Source organism: Enhydra lutris, unplaced genomic scaffold (genome assembly GCF_002288905.1).
Source record: "Enhydra lutris kenyoni isolate GAN:26980312 unplaced genomic scaffold, ASM228890v2 scaffoldscaffold57, whole genome shotgun sequence".
Taxonomy (NCBI): Eukaryota; Metazoa; Chordata; class Mammalia; order Carnivora; family Mustelidae; genus Enhydra; species Enhydra lutris.
The window spans coordinates 7,600,678-7,624,858 of NW_019154141.1; the positions used below are offsets into that span (position 1 = coordinate 7,600,678).

Here is a 24,181-nt window from a genome sequence, read left to right on the forward strand (position 1 = left end):
GAGGTGAAGAATATCAGATTTGTGAAGACTGGAAAATGTGCTATAAGAAATGATTAAAGTATTTGAGCATGTTTGGCCTGAAAAGAGAGAGTAAAATTGTAGATGTTGTGAACAATTTGAAGGATTGTGTGTGGAGGAGGTGTTAAGTTTATTTCATATAACTCCAGCAGGCAGAATCAGGACTAATTGATAGAAACACTAGGTTTGTGTTATCTCATTAAAAGGAGGAACTTTCCGGGGTGCCTGGGCAGCTCAGTAGGTTAAGGGTCTGATTCTTGATCTCATCTCAGGTCTTGACCTCAGGGTTGGAAGTTCACAACCCATGACCTTTAAAAAAAAAAAAAAAGGAAGAGCTTTCTGCTATATGAAGTAGTGAGTTCTCTTTTAAGATGAAAATTAAGATTAAAATTGAAATTAAGGGGTGCCTGGGTGGCTCAGTTGGTTGGGCATTTGACTTTGGCTTAGGTCATGGTTCCCTGCTGAGCAGGGTATCTGCTTTTCCCTTTGCTTCACCCCCTGGCTTGTGCTCTCTCACTTGCTCACTCTCTCCCCCTCTCTCAAGTAAATAAACAAAATCTTAAAAAAAAAAAAAATAATTAAAATTAAGTATTCTTTATTTATTTTTTTTTAAAGATTTTATTTATTTGACAGAGATCAGAAGTAGGCAGAGAGGCAGGCAGAGAGAGAGGGAGAAGTAGGCTTTCCGCAGAGCAGAGAGCCTGATGCGGGCCTCGATCCCAGGACCCCGAGACCACGACCCGAGCCAAAGGCAGAGGCTTAACTCACTGAGCCACCCAGGCACCCGTATTCTCTGTTTAGATAGAAATTATGCAAGTGACAGTATGGATTAAGTCAGCTATATTAGGAACCCTTTCAATAGTAGTGAATTATTTGAGAAAATAGAAGGTCCATTTAATTAAGTTCGTTCCCATACCATCTCATTTTCATGTTGAAATCTTACACTTGTAAGTTATGTTTTCTACCCCAAGAATGTTTTTCTTGTTTCATTGAAATTTGGTAGATTTTCCTTAGTAAAAAGGAGAAAGGAAATAGTAAAAGAAAGAATTCAACATCTTTATAACAAGTGAATCCTTAAAATTAATTTTTTAGAAAATAATCAGGCTGTCCTATAACTCTTACACTCAGCCAAAGCTCACTTAAGTACTTTCTGATTTGATATTATCACTTAATTACATTTTTGATACAGTATTGCCTTTTAAAAGTATTTTATTAGTCTTTTTGATTAGAGGACTCTGACATCTTTAACACTGTAAATTGGAATAAGACTGCTGTCATCATTCAGTCATAAGAAGTCAGAAATACCAATTAGAGAAATTGAAAGCAGATTTTTAAAAAAATGATTTTCAGCAGTTTTTTAAGAGAGCTTCTAATAGGACAATATGCTAATTTCATATGTCAGCAGATGATTTGAAAGCAGAAAATAAGGTGCTGGCTTGGGAGTGCGTGCGACCTCTTGATCTTGAGATTGAGTTTGAGCCCCACCTTGGGGGTAGAGATCACTTAAATAAATAAAAAAAAGTTTTTTTTAAACAGCAAAGTGAGATAACATTCATTAATCCTTTTTTTTCCGTTTTTGATAATTTTGATATCCATTTGTTTATCCATGACTTAATATGTCCCTCCTTTCTTCAGAATTACTGAGTGACTCATTCTTGGAATTCTGCTCCATTTTTATTTCCTTACTACCGTAATAGTAACAATATTTTATTTTTATTGATTACTAACAATGTGCCTGGGTGCTACAATCTATACCTTATTTTATTTTATTTTTTTACAATCTGTGCCTTATTATAATACCTTTAATTCTTACAGTGGCCCTGAAAGAGTTACAATTATCCCCATTTTATCAGCAGGGTAAATAAAATGGCTCAGAAACCCAGAGAGTTGTGTCTTGTCCACATTTGCATATCTTATAAATGCCTGAGTATTTTAAAGCCATTTTTTCTTTTTAAAGATTTTATTTATTTATTTGACAGAGAGAGAACACAAGTAGGCAGAGAGGCAGGCAGAGAGAGAGGAGGAAGCAGGCCTCCCGCTGAACAGAGAGCCCGATGCGGGGCTCGATCCCAGGACCCCGGGGTCATGACCTGAGCCGAAGGCAGAGGCTCTAACCCACTGAGCCACCCAGGCGCCCCTTTTAAAGCCATTTTAAAGCCAGGTTTTTCTTTTTCTTTCTTTTTTTTCTTTTCTTTTCTTTCTCTTTCTTTCTTTCTGATTTTATTTATTTATTTGACAGAGAGAGACACGGGAGAAAGGGAACACAAACGGGGAATGGGAGAGGGAGAGGCAGGCTTCCCGCTGAGCGAGCCTGTTGCAGGGCTCCATCCCAGGGTTCTGGGACCTGAGTGGAAGGCAGACGCTTAAGGACTGAGCCACCAAGGCGCCCCTGAAACCAGGTCTTTCTTAAAGCCCAGTTCTTTCAGCTCTGTGAGTTTGCTATTGAATAGACAGGAAAGTTAGACTCTCTCATCAGGTAACTCACACATGCTCCTGAATTCCTTTTGAATGTGAGAAGAAATACTGTCACACGTATTTCTGAAAGTCTGGTCCTAGCATGCATTTATCTGGTGTTTTTAGTTGACATCTACAGCTACATTACAAGTGATTGGGACCTTTGGAGAGATGCAGGCAGGACAGGACGTTGCTCTTCTCTCCAATTTGAACTTTGTCCATAAGAAAGGAAGAGAGAGGAGACATTATCACTCAGAGAGTTGACTCCTTCAAGGACCAGAATTTAGCAGAGCATGTATATCATGTTGATGGAAATGTTATAAACTGGATTGTAATATCAGCCTGCTCTGTTCCTGCCATGCACTGACCGTAACTTAAATATTTCTGGTTCAGATTCTATTCATGTGGTTCAGTGATGATCTTAAAGTCAACTGACGTATAAGTAAGACTGTCTTCCAGCAAGTACTTACACACTCTGAAGTGTGAGGTCCTGTTACTGTATGTTTCTAGATATCTATCTACCTACCTTTCTTTTCTTTTCTTTCTTTCTTTCAAGATTTTATTTATTTGACAGAGAGAGAGAGATTATAAGTAGGCAGAGAGGCAGGCAGAGGGCGGTGGGGGGGGCGGGAAGCAGGCTCCCTGCTGAGCAGAGAGCCCGATGCTGGGCTCGATCCCAGGACCCTGAGACCATGACCTGAGCCGAAGGCAGAGGCTTAACCCAGTGCGCCACCCAGGCGCCCCTTTCTTTCTTTTTTCAAGATTTATTTATTTATTTTAGAGGGAGAGTGCACGTGAGTGGGGGGAGTAGCAGAGGGAGAGGGTAGAGAGAATCTTCCATCAAACTCCCCAGTGGGCAAGGAACCTGACGCAGGCCTCAGTCCCAGGACGCTGAGATCATATCCTGAGCTGAAATCAAGAATTGACTGCCAAACCAACTGAACCACCCAGGCATCCATAGATAATCTTCCATTGCTGCTATACTAATTCCTCTCTTTCCACTATTTTTGTTTTTTAAAGGTTTTATTTGATTTTTGTTTTTATTATGTAAGAATGAGCTCGGAGGGGCAGAGAGAGAGAGAGAAAGAGACCAAATCTCAAGCAGACTCCATACTGAGCACTGAACCCACTGTGGGGCTCCATCTCATGACCCTGAGACCATGACCTGAGATGAAATCAAGAGTTGAATGCTCAACCGACTGAGCGACCCAGGCTCTCCATCCTCTCTCCACTATTTCTCACAGATTGTTTTATCTTAAGCTACTGTGGGCTAGGAAATCAAAATAATTAGAGCTTGCTCAATTAAAGTAAAAGTAACTTGAGTTTGAATGAGACTTGAGGGGATTTCTTGTAAGCAAATATACTGAGCTGTAGTGGGCAGACTTTGTGTTACATATTTTAACCTTCACTGGATAGATGGCAGTTGTCGAATCAGTGCCGTTATGTCTAACACAGAGAGTGTTTTTGTACTTCTTTTAAACAGAGAAGAAGATACAGAAAATGAGAATGAGAAGAAAATTTGGTACTACAGCACAAAGGTCCAACTTGCAGAATTAATTGACTGTCTAGATAAAGATTACTGGGAAGCAGAACTTTGCAAAATTCTGGAAGAAATGCGGGAAGAAATCCACCGGCACATGGACATAACTGAAGACTTGACCAATAAGGCTCGGGGCAGTAACAAATCCTTTCTGGCGGCAGCTAATGGTGAGAGGGAAATTTTCTCAATTTGCTTGTTATTAAATTTAGGATTAACTCTTGCTATGAAATCACTGTAAAACTTGAAATTATTAAAATTTCAAGTTATATATATTTTAATTCTCTGTTTTTTCTTTTTAAATATCTTATTTACTTGAGAGAGTGAGCAGGAAAGCACAAGCAGGGGAGCAGCAGAGGGACAGGGGGAAGCAGACCCCGGCTAAGCAGGGAACCCGACATGAGGCCCAATCCCAGGACCCTGGAATGATGATCTGAGCAAAGGCAGCCATTTAACTGACTGAGCCACCCAGGCACCTCAGTTCTCTATTTTCCTTTTCCTAAGGAATCTTGTTCATCCCAACATAAATTAGGGATTTTATGCATTTTAGCCTTTAGTATCTTGCCTTGGTCATTACTAAATTTTTTTTTTCTTTAATTCGGGTATCTTATTGAGAATCCTACTTCTTTTTATTTATTTATTTAAACTATTTATTTATTAGAGAGGGAGAGAGCACGAGTGGGGTGAGGGGTAGAGATGGAGAAGCAGGCTCCCAACTGAGCAGGGAGCCAGACTCAGGGCTCAGTCTGGGGTCTCTGGGATGGTGACCCAAGCCAAAGACAGATGCTCAACCTACTGAGCGACCCAGGCATCCCGCGAATCCTACTTTTAATTATGAGAAAGAGTATTCTTTTAAAAGATAGTCTTTGCTTTTTTTTTTAAATAAAACTTTCAATTTTGGAATAGTTTTATAGTTACAGAAAGGTTGCTGAGGTAGTACAGAGGGTTCCAGATTCCCTGCACCAGCTTTCCCCTATTACTAGCATCTTACATTGGTGTGGCACATCTGTCCTAAGTAGTGAACCTGTATTGATACATTATGATGCCTTAATCTGTACTTTATTCTGATTTTCTTATTTTTACTGGTAACCTTTCTCTGTCTCACGATCCCATCCAGGCTACCACATTGTATTTACTTAATGTCTGTTTAGGTTCCTCTAGACTGTCACATTTTCTCAAACTTTTCATATTTTTGATGACTGACGGTTTTGAGGAGTACTGGCCAGGTATTTAATAGAAGGCCCTCAAATGGATTTGTCTCATGTTCTTCTCAGAACTGAGATACGGATTCTGGAAGGAAGACCATACCACTCTCCTCCTATCAGTACTACATGCCATCACGTGACTTGTCACTGATGATTTTCATCTGGTTCAGGTGGCATTTGTTGAGTTTCTGCCCTGTAAGATTACTGTTCCCACCTGTGCTGTGCTTTTCGGAAGAAAGTCACTGTGCACTGCCTGCACTCAGGTGGGGAGGGTTTAGGCTCCACTCTGGGGTAGCAGCTATCTACATAAATCATTTGGGACTTTTCTGCAAAGGAGATTTGTCTGTTCTCCTCGTTTATTTATTTATATCAGTGTGGACTCATGGATATCTATTTTATACTTTGGATTATATTACAATAGTACCTGATTTACTTTGTTGCTCAACTTTTTGCTTTATAAAAAAAATAAATGTGATTTTTTAAAATTTAATTTCTTTTCAGTGTAACAGAATAAGTATGTTTTTTTTTTAATAAGTTTGTTTTTTTGGTTTTTTTTAAAGATTTTATTTTATTTTCTTTTGACAGACAGAGATCACAAGTAGGCAGAGAGGCAGGCAGAGAGAGAGAGAGAGGGAGGAAGCAGGCTCCCTGCTGAGCAGAGAGCCCGATGCGGGGCTCCATCCCAGGATCCTGGGATCATGACCTGAGCCAAAGGCAGAGGCTTTAACCCACTGAGCCACCCAGGCGCCCCTAAATATTTTTTTTTTTAAAGAAAGTTTAAATAGTACAAAAAAGGTGTTGAATGAAAAGTGAACTTCCTTTGTAATCTCCGGTTTCACTTTTTTCCCACTTTTTTATGTTTAATAAGTATCACCTGTGTTTTCTTTCAATCTTAGGTAAAATGATTAGGTAAGACTCTGAAAGTACACTTGAACTGCCTGGTTTTGCTTTTCTGTATACATTATCTGCTATACGTAAAATCCTTTTAATGTTCTCGAGTCTCCATTTACTGAAAAAATTTCCCCATTCTCCATTTTGCTTAAAATAGAATGTCTATACTTAATAAATATATTTAGTTAAGCTATTTCCCAGCTTGTTCTTACATACTCTACATCAGCATTCACTTGAATTCACCCGTGTTTTTTTGAGGACTATAGTCATACTGTCCTGTATAACTACCGTGGCATACACATGACTTCATCTTCAGAAGCTAGCAGACTAATTACCAAGGGTTGTGTTTCTTCATATCTGGTTGTTGGAATTATTTTTCTATTAGATCTGTTGAGAAAAATAGGTAACATTTTTATCAGATAATTTTAGTTGTTAGAATTTTGGGGGAAGTTTGTATCCCCTTCTGATTTCTTTTTCTCCATGGTATAGATCAGATAATAGGAAGTTTATTAATTTTAGACAGGTTACTTTCCTCTTGGTTTTCTTTCATGAATCATGGCATTAAAATTGACAAATCCATTTTTACTTTCTTGCATCCTCAGCTTTTAGTACAATAATAAAGAACTATGTCCAGTTCCCTAAAAGGCAGTATTATGTATGTTTTTATCAAGTATGTTGAATTAGAAATATTTTCTAGAGTGAGCTTGCCTATGTACAAAATTGTAGAGATGGTATCATCTTTTTTTTTTCAAGATTTATTTACTTATGAGAGAGAGACCAGGAGGTACACTTGAGCAGGGGAAAGGGCAGAGGGAGAGGGACAAGTAGACCTCCCGCTAAGCACAGAGCCTGATGTGCAGAGTCTGACATGGAGCTCCATCCCAGGACCCTGAGGTCATGACCTGAGCCGAAGTCAGACACTCCACCAGCTGAGGCACTCATGCACCCCAGTATCATCTTAAGTAAAGAGCAAAACCAAAATAGGAATTGGTGATCAAAATGTTTAGTGGTCTGATACAGGGGAATGTGAAAAACTAGAAATGCCCAATATAGAAGAATTGGATTATCATGTGATAGAAGATTGAAGATTTGGAGAATTACATAAGGTACCATGCCAGAACAGTACCTGGGTCTTTGAAGTACTTAAATTCTCTTTCTCTAAATAAACAACGCAGTAAATACACCAGCTTTTGTAAAAAAAAAAAAAAAAAAAATAACCAATTAGCATAGTAGGATTATAGTTGGTATCCTATTTATATTTTTCAAATTTCCTACAATGAGCATTTTTTTTTGTTTTATTTTTGTTTTTTAAAGATTCGGTTTATTTATTTTTAGGGGGAGAGAGAGGCAGAAGGAGGAGAAACAGAATCTCAAGCAGATTCCCCACTGAGTGTAGAGCCTGATGGGAGCTTGATCAGTCCCACGACTCTGAGATTGTGACCTAAAGCTGAAACCTGGAGTCAGGTGCTCAACCAGCTGAGCCACCCAGGCGCCCAGCATATAATGTACTTTTAAAAATTAAACTTTTTTATGTAATCAGGAACAGCAGAGAAAGCTTTGAGCATTAGGCCAGAATATATTCTTAAGACAGGTGACTAATGCTTATGTGCTGTGGGACTGTCTTGATCCTTTAGTTACCCTCTTAATACAGTGTGGAGTTCATTTAAGTAAGAGTGACTGTGGCTTGGATTTATTTCATGGGGAAATCTAGACAAAAAGTGACACTTTTTTTTTTCTTTTCTCTTCTCCTTTGCTAAGGTTCATCCAACATGGTCCTCTTACTCAAAAGAATTGAAAATTGATGGGGAAGAGGAGAGAAAACTGATTTTTTTTTTTTTTTTAAGATTTTATCAGAGAGAAAGAGAGCATAAGCATGGGGAGTGGCAGGCAGAAGGATAATCTGTGCTCCCCACTGAGTAAGGAGCCTGGTGCGGGACTTGATCCCAGGACCTTGGCATCATGACCTGAGCTGAAGGTAGACGTTTAACCAGCTGAGCCACCCAAGCATACTGAAAACTGGCATTTTTGAGTACCTGCTTTGGTGTTCAACTAGATGTTTTACAAGCCTTTAATCCTCTCAACAGCTTTGTAAGGGGTGCGGGTACTGGCAGTGAATTAAACATTCAGACAGAAGAATTCCCCATTAAAACGCTGGTCTGCCACTGTTAAGTTTATTTGCTCTCCCTGGGAACCAAAATCTGAGCTATGGTAGTCCATTTAGGACATCCAGGCCAGGTAAAAACCTAGAATAATTTCTGGTGGTATTCTTTAATTTGGGATTTTATGAGAGGAAAACAGCAGAAACTACTGGGTTCTGAAATGGCCAGGAGTAATTTGCGTTATCATGACATCAGTTTCAGCATCACAGTGTGTTCTGATGACTTGGCATTCTTAACCTTGCAAATAGCATAAATCCTTTCAAGTTTAGCCCTTTGGTTTTATTTTTTTTTATTATTTTTTATTTTTTTAAAGATTTTATTTATTTGACAGAGATCACAAGTAGGCAGAGAGGCAGGCAGAGAGACGGGGGAGGCAGGCTCCCTGCTGAGCAGAGAGCCCAACTTGGGGCTCGATCCCAGGACCCTGGGATCGTGACCTGAGCCGAAGGCAGAGGCTTTAACCCACTGAGCCACCCAGGTGCCCCAAGCCCTACTGGTTTTTATAAACTTATATGTATACTTTCGGAGGGTTTAATTCTACTTTGGTACTTCAGTTTTCCTTTTCTGTTTTTTTCTAATAGTTTATGAAAATTTTCAAATATGTGGAAATATAAAAAAAATGGTACAGTAAACACCTGTATGTCCATCATGATTATACAATTTACTGTATATTTTTAGTTGTAAATAGTTTGCTGTATTTGCTTTATCATATACCTTTATGGTAATTATATTTTATAATTCTTTGTTTTGGTGTTTTGAAGGAAGTTTATTTTTAGAATACATTTTTCTAGGTAGAGATGGTTTTTATTTTATTTTAGAGAGAGAGAGAAAGAGCGGAGGGGAGGGGCAAACAAAGAGGGAGAGAGAGAATCTTAAGCAGGTTCCATGCCCAGCACAGAACCCACATAGGGCTTAATCTCACGACCCTGAGATCATGACCTGAGCTGAAATCAAGAGTCAGATGCTTAACTGGCTGACTGCGCCACCCACTCACCCTGGTAGTAGTTGTTTTTGTTTTGTTTTGTTTTGTCTTGTTTTTAATGTTGTTTTATTCTCATTAAATGGCACTAGGAAAGTTGGGAGGAACTTGAACTAGTTATGTGAAGAAAAGCTAGCAGTTGGGGACGACTGGCTGGCTCAGTCAGTAGAGCTGGTGACTCTTGATCTCAGGGTCATGAGTTCAAGCCCCCATTGGGCTTAAAGATTCCTTGAAAAAAGGAAAAAGAAGAGCTGGCAGTTGAAAATCAGGGTGGAGCTATGCTTGAAAGAGAAATAATATGGCTCTAAGAAGAGCAAGTGATTGGAAACTAGACTTCTAAATAAAAAGTTCCTTAAAAAAAAAATGAGATACTTCCATTGATAAGTTTAGTGTACTTATTAGCAAGAGTAACCACAGCTGTGGTGAATTGAACTGAATGTGGTAGGTAAAGGGATACAAAGAGATAGGTCAAAAAGATCCTGGGAAGACTTGGATGATGAGGAAGACAGAAAACATGCCAGTTGGAATTTCTTCCATATGAAATTGTCCTGTACCTATCTTAGATGTTCATATATTGATTGGCTCTGAATTCTTATAGGAATTCGGAATAGAGAAGGTGATAGAGAGTGTGAGGCGTTAACTCCAGCCAGCTCAGCTGTCATCACTTTACCAGAAAGATCAGTGTTTTCCAGTGATGACTTTTTAGGTTTTTTTTTAATCCTAGGAAACATTCTAGATACCTACAGTTTAAGAAGCATGGATGAAAATGCAGGTACAGAGGATTTAAACAAAGGAAATGTAAACAAGGAAATTCAAAAATTAAAAAAAAAACCATGTTACATGGCATTAAAAAATGTTTCTTCTTGTTCACAAACACTGTACTCTAGTTGATAATTTTATTTCTCATGGGGGTACAGTTTAGCAGTTCTGAAATTACTGTGTATACTAGAGTTGACCAAATAAATAGATATATTATAGATAATGAGAACAAGGTTTCTCTTGTTAGAAGTTACAGAGAAGCAACAGGGCAGTGCTTGAATGGACCACACAAACCACCGCACAAAGATAGAGAAAAAATATAGATGTATGACATACATTGTTTAGTATGCATCTACATAACATTTCCTAGCTGTCGGCTGAGTATCGAAATAGTGACACTGTAATAGTAACAATTACACCTGAGCCCAGATCATGCCTTCTGAATATCATTCTCCAATAAAAAAAAGAACCAAGAGATCATGGATTCTAGGGTTGGGGCAGGGAAAATACAAGGTGAGCTTGGAGCGTCTTGTCGTACTAGAAAGTAAGGAAACGCTTAATGAATGAACGAATGAACAACTGAATGATTGAAGTGTGTTCATAGAACAGAGAACACAGGTCTCACTTTCAGCTCCCAGTGGCCAAAGCTGGAATAAACTTGAGGAACAAAATAGAAAATGATAGTATTGGATCATAATCCAAAGAATATCATTAATACCTGAGAGTCTTTGCCAATATACTTGTGGTCTACATCATGCTATAATATCATTCCACCCAAACTGAAAGAGGATTAGAGCCCTTAGGGATATATTGACTTTCAAAACAGTTACGGGACTTCAGAGAGAAATGTTTTTTCCAAATGGGACTTTGTTTTCTCATTTTGCATTAGAGCCTGAAGGTTAGATAGCTTGGCGACTGTAAGCCTAAACAGCTAGTTCAAGTCAGATGTGCACTGGGTCATGGGTACCTTGGTTTTGACCACTGTACCACACTGCCTGGACTCTGGATCTGTGCAGCTTACAGTTTTCCTCATACGGTAGAAGAGATGACAGTAATCTCTATCATGTCAGCTTCAAAGGTTAGACTGATTTTCTTTTTTGAAAAAAGAAAGTAGTTGTAATTACCATATATTTTCTAGAAATGAAGATAACCAAATTGGTTGGGTTCTATAAGCATTGACATTGTATTGGTAATCTTTATCCTTATTTCATAGTTCTAATGTTTTAACATGTTTAATTTTAATAACTTATATTGAAACTCTTAAGTGGCATCTGTAGTACTTTTATATTTGGTATATATGGAAGCAAAACTTTTTGTTTTTTATTACAGAAGAAATTTTGGAATCCATAAGAGCCAAAAAAGGAGATATTGATATTGTTAAAAGCCCAGAAGAAGTAGAAAAGGACAAGAACGAGACTGAGAATAATAACTCCAAAGATGTTGAGAAAAGTAGAGAGGAATTTGAAGACCAGTCCCTTGAAAAAGACAGTGACGACAAAACGGCGGATGATGATCCTGAGCAAGGAAAATCTGAGGGTAAAAAAATTACTTGGCTAGAAAGTGATATTTAATCAGTGTTATATATGAAACCTTCAGTTTGACTTTCAAAATGAAAATGAATCTCTTTTTATTACTAATACTTATTTAAATTTATATTTCTAAAGAAAGTAGGATATCATTTCCCCTTGTAACATGTATAATCATTGTAATGAGTTTTACATATTGGTGGATTGGTTATAATATATATCTCTGTTTATACTTCCTAATAAGGTGCCATTTTCCTATGAGATTTGTTGGTAAAAAATCCCTATTTTTATAGCAGAATATGCACTTTTGTATGTGATATGTTCATTTTTATATTAATTAAACATTCTTAATATTTTAAATATTCGCAAATAGTCTTTGGATTACTTACTGCAGAAGTATCCCAGAATCTAATTGCTTCAAAATGGCCATCGAATAAAAGCACGTTTTCTTGGTGATCATTCATTTTTAGTAGTTGATTGAATGTGGCCATTTGTCCTAAAGCAATTTTAAAGGATATCTTTAAAGTTTTGTTGTGCATTTTACTGTAGAGCCAACAGAAGTTGGGGATAAAGGTAACTCTGTGTCAGCAAATCTTGGCGACAACACAACAAATGCTTCTTCAGAAGAGACTAGTCCCTCTGAAGGGAGGAGTCCCGTGGGGTGTCTCTCAGAAACCCATGATAGCAGCAACATGGCAGAGAAGAAGGTGGCATCTGAGCTCCCCCAGGATGTGCCAGGTACAGAGGGCAGTGTATCAATGCCTCTGTAATGGGGGGAATCGTTCCCTTTTGTAGTAAAAGCTGAATGTCACCTGAAATTTTAAAGTATGTGTTCATTCATGCTGCTTGCTTACATTAAGTGCCATCCCTGATTGCTAAATTGTCACCTAACATTTGGAGTTTGACACATGTTCTTGCAGTTAGTGCTTGAAACTCATCATAATCTTCATGCTTTTTAAAGTTCATTTAGCTGGTTTTGACTAATAGACTTATTTGTATATTTTATCATCAGATCATAGTGGCAGATATTTTGGTTTTAAGTACTTACATACTAATGGCTCCGTGTTGAATGATTTGACCATTCCAATTCTGTATGTACTAACAAATTAATTTATGTTTGCATGTGCTTGTGTAGTTTTTTAAACATTTCAAACCATGTTATGATAGAAAACCATTGTCACAAAACATTTTTTGCAAGATATATTTTGACATTGAAAATGTTAAGTTAATCAATAGTCCATATTTTAAGCTTTTTAAAATTAAAATTATACTTGAAGTAAGTTATATCACACGCAAAGAATGTCATTATGCCTTTCCTTGTGCCTTTTTTTAATGAAAAATAATTTTTATTATAAGAGCTATATGTATTTTTTAAAAAGGAAACTAGAAAATTTAGGTGAGCAAAACAAAATAAACACTGGTAATCCCACCACAAATTAAGAATCGTAGCTAATACCTTGCTGGAAGTCCTTAATGATTTTTTTCTATATATTATAAGAATATCATGTATTTTACAACTTGTCGTACTGTCATTGCTCTTGGGGGTAGGATTCTGATGTGTTGGGAAGAATGACAGCATTAATTAACAGTTGGAAGGCTTGATTCTAGATCCGCTTCTGCCATTAAGTTAATGTCATATTTAATCTTGCAAGGTCTCAATGTCCCTGTTTTGTAATTTGAAGGATTTTGATGATTAACAGTTCTTGTGTGATTGCTTTCAACTGAGTACTTATAAACAGTGAACTATTGCTGAAAACACCAGTAACATTAGATTAGTAACAAATGTGACATTAGATTACATGCAGAGATGTATGTGTAGGGTCCAAAAGAATCACAATAATAAGGTCACCATATTTTATCCTAATGAGAGATTGTTGATTAAGATGAAGAAAAGTCTGGAAACTGTGCTAACTGGTGAAATAAAACAAAATTTTGAGCCTAGAAAAGAATAGACTTGGTATCAAGAGCAAGCTAGATTGAAAATAATGTAATTGTCCTCTGAGAAGTTGGCTGGGGGTTTAGACTTCTCTTTGAGATGTAGGATATTAAGTCAAATAAGTAGAAATAATAGGAATATTATGAGTAAATATTAACCACTTTAAATTACAGCTGTTTAGAAAGTAGAAGTAATAAATTCCCTTTTACTAGATTCATTTAGTAAATACCTATCGGAGATAATTTCATTTCATGAAGGTATAAGTAATGTTGATATCTACCTGACCTATCAGAGATGATTTCAGCACAAGTCCTTTAGTGAATGGACCGGAGAATCAGAGATCTATAATTCTGTGGTTAGATCTCTAGGTCCTGTCCAATTAAAATATTACAGTATTATGACTTAATATCTTTATGAGTCAGAATTTGGAAGCAGAGTACTAGGCTCCCAAAATTGTGAAGAGAATTTCATTTTTATTGGAATTATGATTACGTCCTTAGTATATACTTATTAAAATATTCTTTATGCTTTTAGATTGATAGTTATTGTAAACCTTATTCTTACTAGTAGGTTTATATACTGGTTAGTTGTTTGGTTCTTAAACCAAACACAGTAGAATAACAGCTGTGCACAGATTTTAGCAGACATTTGCTTTTACATTATTTATTACCAGTTTATTAATGTCTCTGAGACATTTGTTCTTTTGCTACCAGAATGGTTTAAGGGAGAAACTCTTATCTTGGTATACTTTTAAGGGATGCCAGATGAAATACTATATCTACAAGACTTAGGGTAGTACCTGACGTGTTGATTGCTCAGTAAATGCTGGGTATTGTTGTTATTACTGTATGCAGTCAAGGCTTTGAAAGAGGGAGAAGGTCTAGCGAGTAAAAAATAGCAAAGTGGGTGAGTTGAATTATACATTTAAGGTTCAGTAATAGTATTTAAACTTCGTGTTTAAACTTTGCATTCAGTTGGTTTTTTCATGTGTAGGGTCACAAAAAATTGATTTAGATGAGATCCTGAACAAGAAGTGGGAGCAAATAGCAATTGTCAGTTGCTGTAATTGGAGTCGATTGGGTTCATTAGCAGGATCAGAGCGCCAGAGAGCTGAAGAGGCTATAAATTCAAAACCTGACCATTTAGTAAATCACAGCTCTCTCCTTGACTAGACTAGAAAATGAAACTAAACCTAAAAACCTGGTAGTCTCATACTTGTTTCCAAAACAATGTGAAAAGCATTTTTAAAGACGTATATTAAACACACCACACTAGTTTTTAAAGAGGAGTTTGGTACATTTAAAGTAGACAAACATTTTAGTAGATCCCTGACTTTAAAATTTACAACACTAGTGGGAATGTATCAGTGACCAAAACAGACAAAGTCAAGGCCCTTGAGGATTCTCTTTTCTAGTGGGCAGTAGATGGGCCTAATAGTAGAGTCCTGATCCTAGTTACATAGAAGACTCTCTGCTTCCTTCTGTTTCTGTCTCTTTCTCCATGCGCTCATTTATTCAGCAAGTATTTATTGAGTGCCAGGTGCCTGGCAGTGTGCTGGGTGCTTTGTGGTATCCTGTGGGCAATAGATGAGATGTGGTGTTACAAGAACTGGAGAGGGGGGTTATTCTGGGTAGATGAGAAACAATAACTGTGATAGAAAGCATCTCATTGGCTTTCTTTCCCAAACCTCCAGAATGTATTCAGACACCTGATTTAATGACTCAGGCTTATCAATAGAAGACTGTCAGATTGGAAGGTTGTTTTTTATGGAAAGATTTTTTTGGCAAACTTTTTCATTAAAATATAACATGGTAAAGTGCGTAGGTATTAAGTAAACAGTTTGATAAAACATACCTCTATAACCACATCATGTCCCCCCTAGCCACCACTGTGCCCATCCCCACAAAAGCATTTACTGTCTTGACTTCTACAACAGTCAGTTAGGATTGCCTTTAAAAAAGATCATAAATGGTATCAAACAGTATGTACTTTTTGATGTCTAGTTTTTTTTACCTCAACAATATATGAGAGCCATCCAGATGTTGCTTGTAATAGTAGGACATTCTGTTTTATTGCAGTATGATATTCTATTACAGAGATATATAGTGACCAATTATTAATTAATTATAATTACTCATTTTCTGTGTTGATAGGCATTTGAATGGTTTCCCATTTGGGGACCATTGTGAATAATGCTACAGTGAATATTCTTTTACATGTTTTTTATGCTCCTATATGTGCCTTTCTGGAGGTATAAGTCTAGCTGTGGATTTCCTGGGTCATTCAGGTTGTACATGCTCATCTTAATAGAAATGGGTAGCTTTCTAGAGTGGTTATACAGGCTCACACTTCATCAGTGGTCTGTGAGAGTTCTTGCTCCTCCGCATCCTTGCTAACTCTTGGTATCATTAGTGTCATTCGGTTTTTTCTCCTTTATTTTAGTCATTCTGATGGCATTATAGGGTATCTGGTTTGAACTTGTAACTACGGATGTTGAGCTTTTGTGTGTGTGTGTGTGTGTGTGTGTGTGTTGTGTGTATATGCACATATTTGTTAAATATATGTATACACAGGCCATTTGGCTACCTTTTTTTGTAAACTACCTGTCAGTTCCTTTGTTTTCTCTTTTGTGGTCTTTTTCGTTTGTGGTTGTTTTCATGACAGAGGGTTAATTCCAGTCCCTCTACTCCTTCTGAAAGCAGAAGTACTTACATTGATTTTTTTTTTTTTTAAGATTTCATTTATTTATTTTACAGAGAGAGATCACAACTAGGCAGAGAGTCAGGCAGAGAGAGAGGAGGAAGCAGGCTCCCCACTGAGCGAGAGCCCGATGTGGGGCTTGATCCCAGAACTCTGGGATCATGACCCGAGCTGAAGGCAGAGGCCTTAACCCACTGAGCCACCCAGGCACCCCCTTACATTGATTTTTTAAATTTACTTATTTATTTGTCAGAGAGAGAGAGAGAGAACAAGAGAACGAGCACAAGCAGGGAGAACAGCAGGCAGAGGAAAAAGCAGATGTGGGACTTGATCCCAGGACCCTGGGATCATGACCTGAGCCAAAGGCAGACGTTTAACGACTGAGCCACCAAGTCATCCCTGATTTTTTTTTTTAAGATTTTATTTATTTATTTGACAGAGATCACAAGTAGGCAGAGAGAGAGGGGGAAGCAGGCTTCTTGCTGAGTAGAGAGCCCGATGTGGGGCTTGATCCCAGGACCCTGAGATCATGACCTGAGCCAATGGCAGACATTTAATGACTGAGCCACCCAGGTGCCCCTAAAATTTTTAATTTTTATCATTGTTTTTGGTTGTATTAAAAAAAAATAGAGCTCCTCCAAAAGAGTATCCTAGTTGATACTTACATTTAGATGCAATATTATTTCTCCTCTGCCTCCTTAAGATGGATGCTTTGATAATTTTTAGTTTTTATTTATTTTTTCTAGTCTGTCAAGGCTATGATTTTCCCTTTATGTGCTGCCATAGCTGCATCCTGCAAACTTATATATTGTCTTTGTCATTCAGTTTAAAATGTTTTCTGATAGTTTTCTTTTTAACCCATTCTGGTTATCTTTTTTTACTATTGATTTTTAGCTTAACCTACTGCAGTCAGAGTACTTATTGAGGTTTTATGGTTCAGTATATGGTTAATATTGATAAATATCTTATTTATCAATATGTATTTTTAGTTGTTGGGTACAATATTGGGCAGTCAGATCAAAGTTTTGAATTGTGTTGTTCAAATCTCTATCCTTGCTATTTTTTTTTTCCTCTTTCTTCCTTCTCTGTAAGATACTTTAAAATTACTTCAGTTTACTGTGGAGTTGCCTTTTTCTCTTAATTTTTTTTCAGTTTTTGCATTATATACTTTGAGGCTTTCTAATTAGGTGCACATAGTCTTTATATTTCTTGTTGAATTAACTTTATTATTGCAAAATATCATTTATCTTTATTTTTTGGTAAGATTTATTTATTGATTTTAGAGAGAGAACACACGTGCAAGTGGGGGGAGGGGCAAAGGAAGAGGAATAGAATCTCCCTGCTGAGTGTGGAGCCTGACGTAGGGTTTGATCTACAACCCTAAGATTGTGAACTGAGGGGAAATCAGGAGTTGGACACTCAACTGACTGAACTCAACCTAGATGTCCTATAAAATGTCCTTTATCTTTAGTAAAATTTCTAAGCTACAACAGCTTGCTTTTAACTCCATCCCAGGACCCTGGGATCATAACCTGAGCTGCAAGCAGATGCTTTACTGACTGAGCCACCCAGGCACCCCTAGAATTTCTTTAGAAATATATCCAGAATCTTTTTAGAAATACATCTACTTTCAGGGCCCCTGGGTGGCTCATTGGTTGAGTGTCTGTCTTCAGCTGGGGTTGTGATCTTGGAGTCCTGGGATCGAGCCCCTGGTTGGGCTCCCTCCTCAGTGGGGAATCAGCTTACCTTCTCTCTCTACTCTCCCCCCACCCATGAACTCTGTCAAATAAATAAAATCTTAAAAAAAATACATCTACTTTCAGATTTCTTTAGAAGTAAATGTATATTGGGGAGCCTGGCTGGCCCAGTGAAAAGTGTCTCTCTTGATCTTGGGGTTGTGGTTGAGTTCAAGCCCTGTGTTGGGTGTAGAGATTGTTTAAAAATTTAAAGAAGTCTTCAGAAGAAAAGAAGTAAATGTATATTATTTCAAGCTATATTTTGACATAAAGTCTTATCAGAGAGCACTGTCATTTTTATGTGATACAATAAATGATATTATGTAAGGGAAAAATTATAAATTCATGGTCAAAAAATCTATGGGAGTGAGAACATGAGAAAAACATGCAGATGTGATTTCATATGGGGTATGAGCAGTGATCAGAAAGATTTTTATGTGGCAAAGATTGATTAAACTGAAAAGTTGGGCCGTATTTTGGGGAAGCTTAGTAGCCATCACTTAAAAATACTAATCTTTTAAATATACCTATTAGATTTTTTTTCTTGCATCTGTGTTCCAGACATTTCACTTCAGTTCATGAAAATGGTTATGTTGCCAAAAACATCCCCATGTAGCAAGTATGCTGTTTAGTATTACTTCTTTGTAATTAACAAGAGGCTTAGTTTCAGAATTACACTTTTGTCCTGGATTTTAGATTAGAACCTTTTTGTACCAGAATGTCGAGTTTTAAATTTAAAAGTGGAGAAAGGACACATGACTTGCTAGCATCTTAAAGTCAAATTCACTCTTGAGAGTTTGTATTCAGACAATGCAGACAGCATTTGTTTTAAGTTGATGCCTCCAGATTTAATGCCTGGGATTAAAGAACATATCAGCAGTAGATAAAACTGGCTTCATTTCCATATAATTGTTTTGAAAATGTTTCCATGGACATTCTGAAACTCTAACTGCTATAAAGTTAAACTAAAGGAACATATTGATTTAAACTATTAACTTTTGGGGATAATGACACCTTAAAAGATAGGCACTTTGCTTTAGTTTTGAATTTTACTACAAGGGAAATTCGGTGGGGGTGCCTGGGTGGCTCAGTCAGTTAAGCATCTTCTTCAGCCCAGGTCGTGATCCCGGGGTGCTGGGATCAAGGCCTGCGTTGGGCACTCTGCTCCGTGGGGAGCCTGCTTCTCTTTCTCCCTCTGCCCCTCTAGCTCGTGCTCATGCACTCTCTCTCAAATGAATGAATAAAATCCTTTTTTTTTTTTTTAAAGGGAAATTCAGTTGATAGGAGGCTGTTGGTAGTGGATGCTAAACCAGTGTATTAGCCTCACTGAGTTGATCTGTAAGCTTTTGAGCTTCTGCAGTTAAATAATCTTTTCTTTCTTATCCTTTTTAGTAGGTTTGGTTTTAGTTTCTAGTTGTATACATTCTGATTAGCTATTTTACCTCAATTTTTTCCTTTAAAAAAATTCCCCTTTTAACCAGATAGAAAAATTACTTTTCTCCTTTGTAGTTCTTTTGCCTAGAATTTTGTTTTTTAGGTTTTGGTATTACTGTTCAAAAGTTGAAGATCAAGATCTACATGTAATTTTGGTTTGAGGGATAACCATAAAACTTACCCTATAATTGATTCATTGACAGTGTTTGTCATGTCTAATGAAAATAGTATTGTAAATGCCAAAACCCATAATATTTGCCATACGGCTAGAAATTTGGACTTTAAGATGTACCTCTTGGTAGGTGATACTTTCTTGGTGGTATTTTGAAGCAACTGCTTCAGATTTCCTTAATCTATAGCCAAATGAAGTAAAGAAGTGAAGAATTGTAGAACAATTATTTAAAGTTCGCTTTTTTATTTATTTATTTATAGTAATTTCTACACCCAATGTGGAGCTCAGTCCCATGGCCCCAAGAACAGGAGTCACATGGTCTTCTGACTGAGCCAGCCAGGCTCCCCTAGAACAATTATTTAAAACAACAACAACAGCCAGGGTGTCTGGGTGGCTCTGTAGGTTAAGCATTTGTCTTTGGATCTCAGCTCAGGTCTTGATCTCAAGTTCATGAGTTCGAGCTGTGCCTTGTGCTCCACACTGGGCGTGGAGCCTACTTTAGAAAAAAAAGCAAAAACCAACAACCAAAATCACTCTTCTAAACTGAAGTGGAGGAAAACGCTGTTTTCCACTTAAGACAGATTTACTTTGGATGAACTAACAAAAAAAGCTATGTTTTATGAATTTGTGGTAGTCTGTAGTTTATTATTGCCTTGAGAGTTTAAATGGATACAGTCTGAATTCGGTTTGCTTTCAGTGGGTTATTGGCTTTTTTAGATGAGAATACCTGGTAAGGGATTGATTGCCTGTTCTTGTATGAAGTACTGTTATCTCCCCAATAGCAGAAAACACTTTCTCTTAAGTGTTTTAAGATGTGTATGGTCAGAATCTCTTTAAGTTCCTATCCCAGAATTTTCTTAGTTTACCATACTTGGAGTATATTATATGCTAAAAAAGTTTTGGTGGGCTGGTCTAGAATTTTTCTTATTCTATGGGACAGTGCGCTCTGAGATCATGAGGGGATATCTTCATATATTATTATTTATATATTATCTTTATATATAATATTTTATATATATTATATATATTGAGAAGATGATATTTAGACCGACCATTATACATTAGGACTACTATGCTTCACAAATACAGATCTTACAGCTGTGAAAAGAATGGTTCGAGAAGAATTTGATATTATTTGTGAGAGACTTTCTTCAGATTTTTCTGAGTTGATTTTATTACTGGTTTATAGCTGTCAGATGTTAAATTTGGCATTTTGAAATCCTTCATAAAAAATTTTTATACTAGAGACATTTTCAAACATACATAAAAGTTAAGAGAATAGTATAATGACCACACCCACATTACCATATGTCTAATATGTAAAAAAGAATTATCAAGATTTGTCATACTTGCTTCACCCATTTTTTTTTAACTCCTTGTTTTTTCTATTTTGGCTCAAAAATATTTTCCTCTTTGATTCTAGGTGTACATTGTCAGATAAATCACAGTCCTTAGTTAATAATACTCATCATTGGTCATTGCATAGTATCCCCTTATTCATTCAGGCTTTAAATTACTTAATAATGAAACTAAACACCTAGGAACTTGTCACCCAGACAAAAGCTAAGTCCTGCTTTGATACTAACCTGCATCTTTAATCACCTCCCCAAGTTCATCCCCTGCCTCCTTCTCCCCTACCTGAAGTAGTTGTCACTCTGAATCCTGTGTTCACTAACCTCTTCTTTTGTTTTTATAAGGGATACACAGTAGAATCAAGACTGTTGATACTGGAGGTCAAAGTGATATATAATTCAATAATTTTGCTTCACTGAGTTGATTTACATAATTTTCTAAAAACTATTTCTCTTTTTAGTTTTAAACTTTATTACAAGTGTATAGTGTTAAATATGTATTTTTCAGTGTATTGTGTTAAGTGTGACTTTTTGGAACTTCAGTTTTTCACTTTATATTATAATAGTAATATAATATTGTATGTTGCTAATTGCATTGTAATATTCCTCTGTGCAGCTATACCACAGGTTTTGTGGGGTTTTTTTACTCCTTTCTGGTTAATATGATTTTGGGTTCTTTTCCTACTGCAGTATTTTAAAGCAAATCCCAGACATCGGGTTATATCAATCTTATATACATCTCTAAAAAATATGAAAAATATGAACATTTTCTTACATAATTACATTGTCATTTTAATAAAATTGATAGCAATTCCTTAATATCATCTACTGTTCTGTTTAAAATTTGCTCTCTTAAAAAAAGTTTTTTTTTTACATTTGTTGTGTTTATAGTAACTCCAGATAAGGTTCCGATATGACATGACAGTTGATTTTATATCTCTTGAGTCTCTTCGTCTAGAGTATTCTTACCTTCTCCGACATTTTTCCTCTGTACACTGTTGACTTGTTGAAGAATCATAGTGTATCTTGCTATGGGATATCCTACATTTGGGATTTGTCTGTTCCCTTCCTCTTAGTGTTCTTCAGTTTATTCTAAAATCTTGATTAAAATCATTTTTAACTATTTTTGGCAAGAATATTCCATAACTTCGTGCTGGGTACTTCATATTATAAAGCATCAAAAGGCTTGTGATGTCTTTTTATGGTCTGCCTTTATAAATGCTGAAGTTGATCAGTGAGTTCAGGTAGTGACATTGTAAAGTTTCCTGTTAACCTCTCATTCATTGATGATCATTTCAGGATCAGTTACTTGTTTGGAGATTATAATGTGGTGGTTTTTAATTCTGTCTTTTTTCTGAATTTGTTTAACTGGAATTCTGTGAAGAATTTTCCCTCGTTAGCTGAGACTGTTTGAATACTTGAAATCTAGGTAGAGCAGGAATAAATGCTGAATTATTTTTCAGAATCAGTAGTTGGTGTCCAGTTACTTTCAGTGTTGACTCATGAGTTAGGGATTTCTATATAGGAGCGTGGCTTTCTCATTTTAAATATCCGTTTGAACTCATGGGTCTTTATGTATTCAATTTGTTTTAGTCAGTGGTAGTTATTCATTTTGCTTATATTGACCAGCATAAGCCCCTTCATGTTGGCTTTTGAGTCCTTTTTCCATGATCCTGGTAGTCTTAGATAGCTTCCCTGCTTTTTGACAAAGTAAGATGTATGAGGCTTATCTTACCTATTTCCTACCCCAGACCTGGAATCAGTCATTCCTCCAAGAAGTCCTGGTTCCTTTTTAGTGGGGAACAATATTTAGAGACCACAATCTGGGCTGAGGTATCTACTGCTCTTGGGCCGTCATTGCGTTTAGGCTTTTTTGGTAGGTGGTATTAGGAAATATGTATTTTTGAAAAGAAAAAGATCATCAGTTCATATTGACATTTCAGATTCAGATTGAGGATTGTATACTTGGGTGTTCTGTTTTTTCTTGTTCTCTCTTTTTTTCCCCCCTTGGTTTTAAACTTGTATCTCTTCCCTGACACTGAAAACTTTAGTCCCTAGCAGAGTAGTAACTTAATTACACATTTGCTTTGTCCTGATACAGATGTCGTTAATAACAATATATCATTAATATATATCTTATTAACATCTTGGTGTACATTAATAAGAAATGATCTTATATATTATAGTAGTTTTGTAATACCAATATTACTGCTGACAGACTACTGAATAGCATTTGAGATGATTTTTATAGTTCTTAAATCATCCTTATGCCATATTTCTAGTAAGGACATACAGTCAAAATACTGTGTTCGAAAGTCACTTAAAATAATTTTTTTCTCTGTGTGGTTATGCCAACAACTTGATGTACAAATAGGTTAATTTGTTTCAGTTTTTAGTTTTTAGGGATTACATTTCTAATTTTAATTTTTAGAAAAAATGTAAAACATCTACATGATTCCAAAATCACACTGTAACTGTATACAGAGAGTTTTCATATCCATCCTTTCTCTCTAGGTAATCATTTCCTTTCCTTCCCTCATAGGTAGCCACGTTTGTTAATTTTTGCTTATTTTTCCAGTGTTTTAAAATTTTGGTTAATAAAATCAAAATCTGCCTACAAATTTATATTTCTCTCCCCTTCTTACACAGAAGCTAGGATACTGTAACTGCTTCTGCACTTTTTACATTTAATCATTCATGTGTGGATCTGGTGATCTCCCCAGTCCTTGTTAGGGTGCATGATATCTCATTGTGTATATCACCTTTTATTCAGTGAGTGCCCCCATTGACGGACCTTTTGTGTAGGTCTTTTGCCATTAAAAATAATTCTGCGATGAATAGCTCTGTAAACAAAAAATTTAGTATTTTTACCAGTGTATTTGGGGATAGATTTTAGGACATGGGATTGGTAGGTTGGGAGTGCATGTGTGGATATATTGTCAGTTCCTTTTTATCCACTTTGCCCCATTTTTCACTCCTGCTGTATTGTGTGGGAGCGCCTATTAACAAATTGCCTCTTTACCTGAGTGTATTGTGAGTCTTGGATTTTTGCCAACCACATAGCGGGGTGGGGGGGGGGGAGAGCTCCATATAGTTCTACTTTGCATTTCTTTTGGTTTGAATTAGCATTTTCCCAAATCTTTAAAGACCATTTTCATTTCTTTGTGACTTCTTTTTTTTTTTTTTTTAAAGATTTTTTTTTATTTATTTGACAGAGAGATCACAAGCAGGCAGAGAGAAAGGAGGAAGCAGGCTCCCCTAGAGAGCAGAGAGCCCGATGCGGGGCTCGATCCCAGGACTCTGAGATCATGACCTGAGCCGAA

The 24,181-nt window shown here is 36.7% G+C and overlaps 1 protein-coding gene across 1 annotated transcript in view; it reads left to right on the forward strand.

Moving 5' to 3' along the window:
• LOC111158201 (bromodomain PHD finger transcription factor) overlaps positions 1–24,181 on the forward strand; it is a 157,476-nt gene that overhangs the window by 56,920 nt on the left and 76,375 nt on the right. Inside the window, 3 exon segments of the mRNA XM_022520120.1 lie at positions 3,956–4,179; positions 11,332–11,538; positions 12,078–12,266. Coding sequence (XP_022375828.1) covers positions 3,956–4,179; positions 11,332–11,538; positions 12,078–12,266 — 620 coding nt within the window.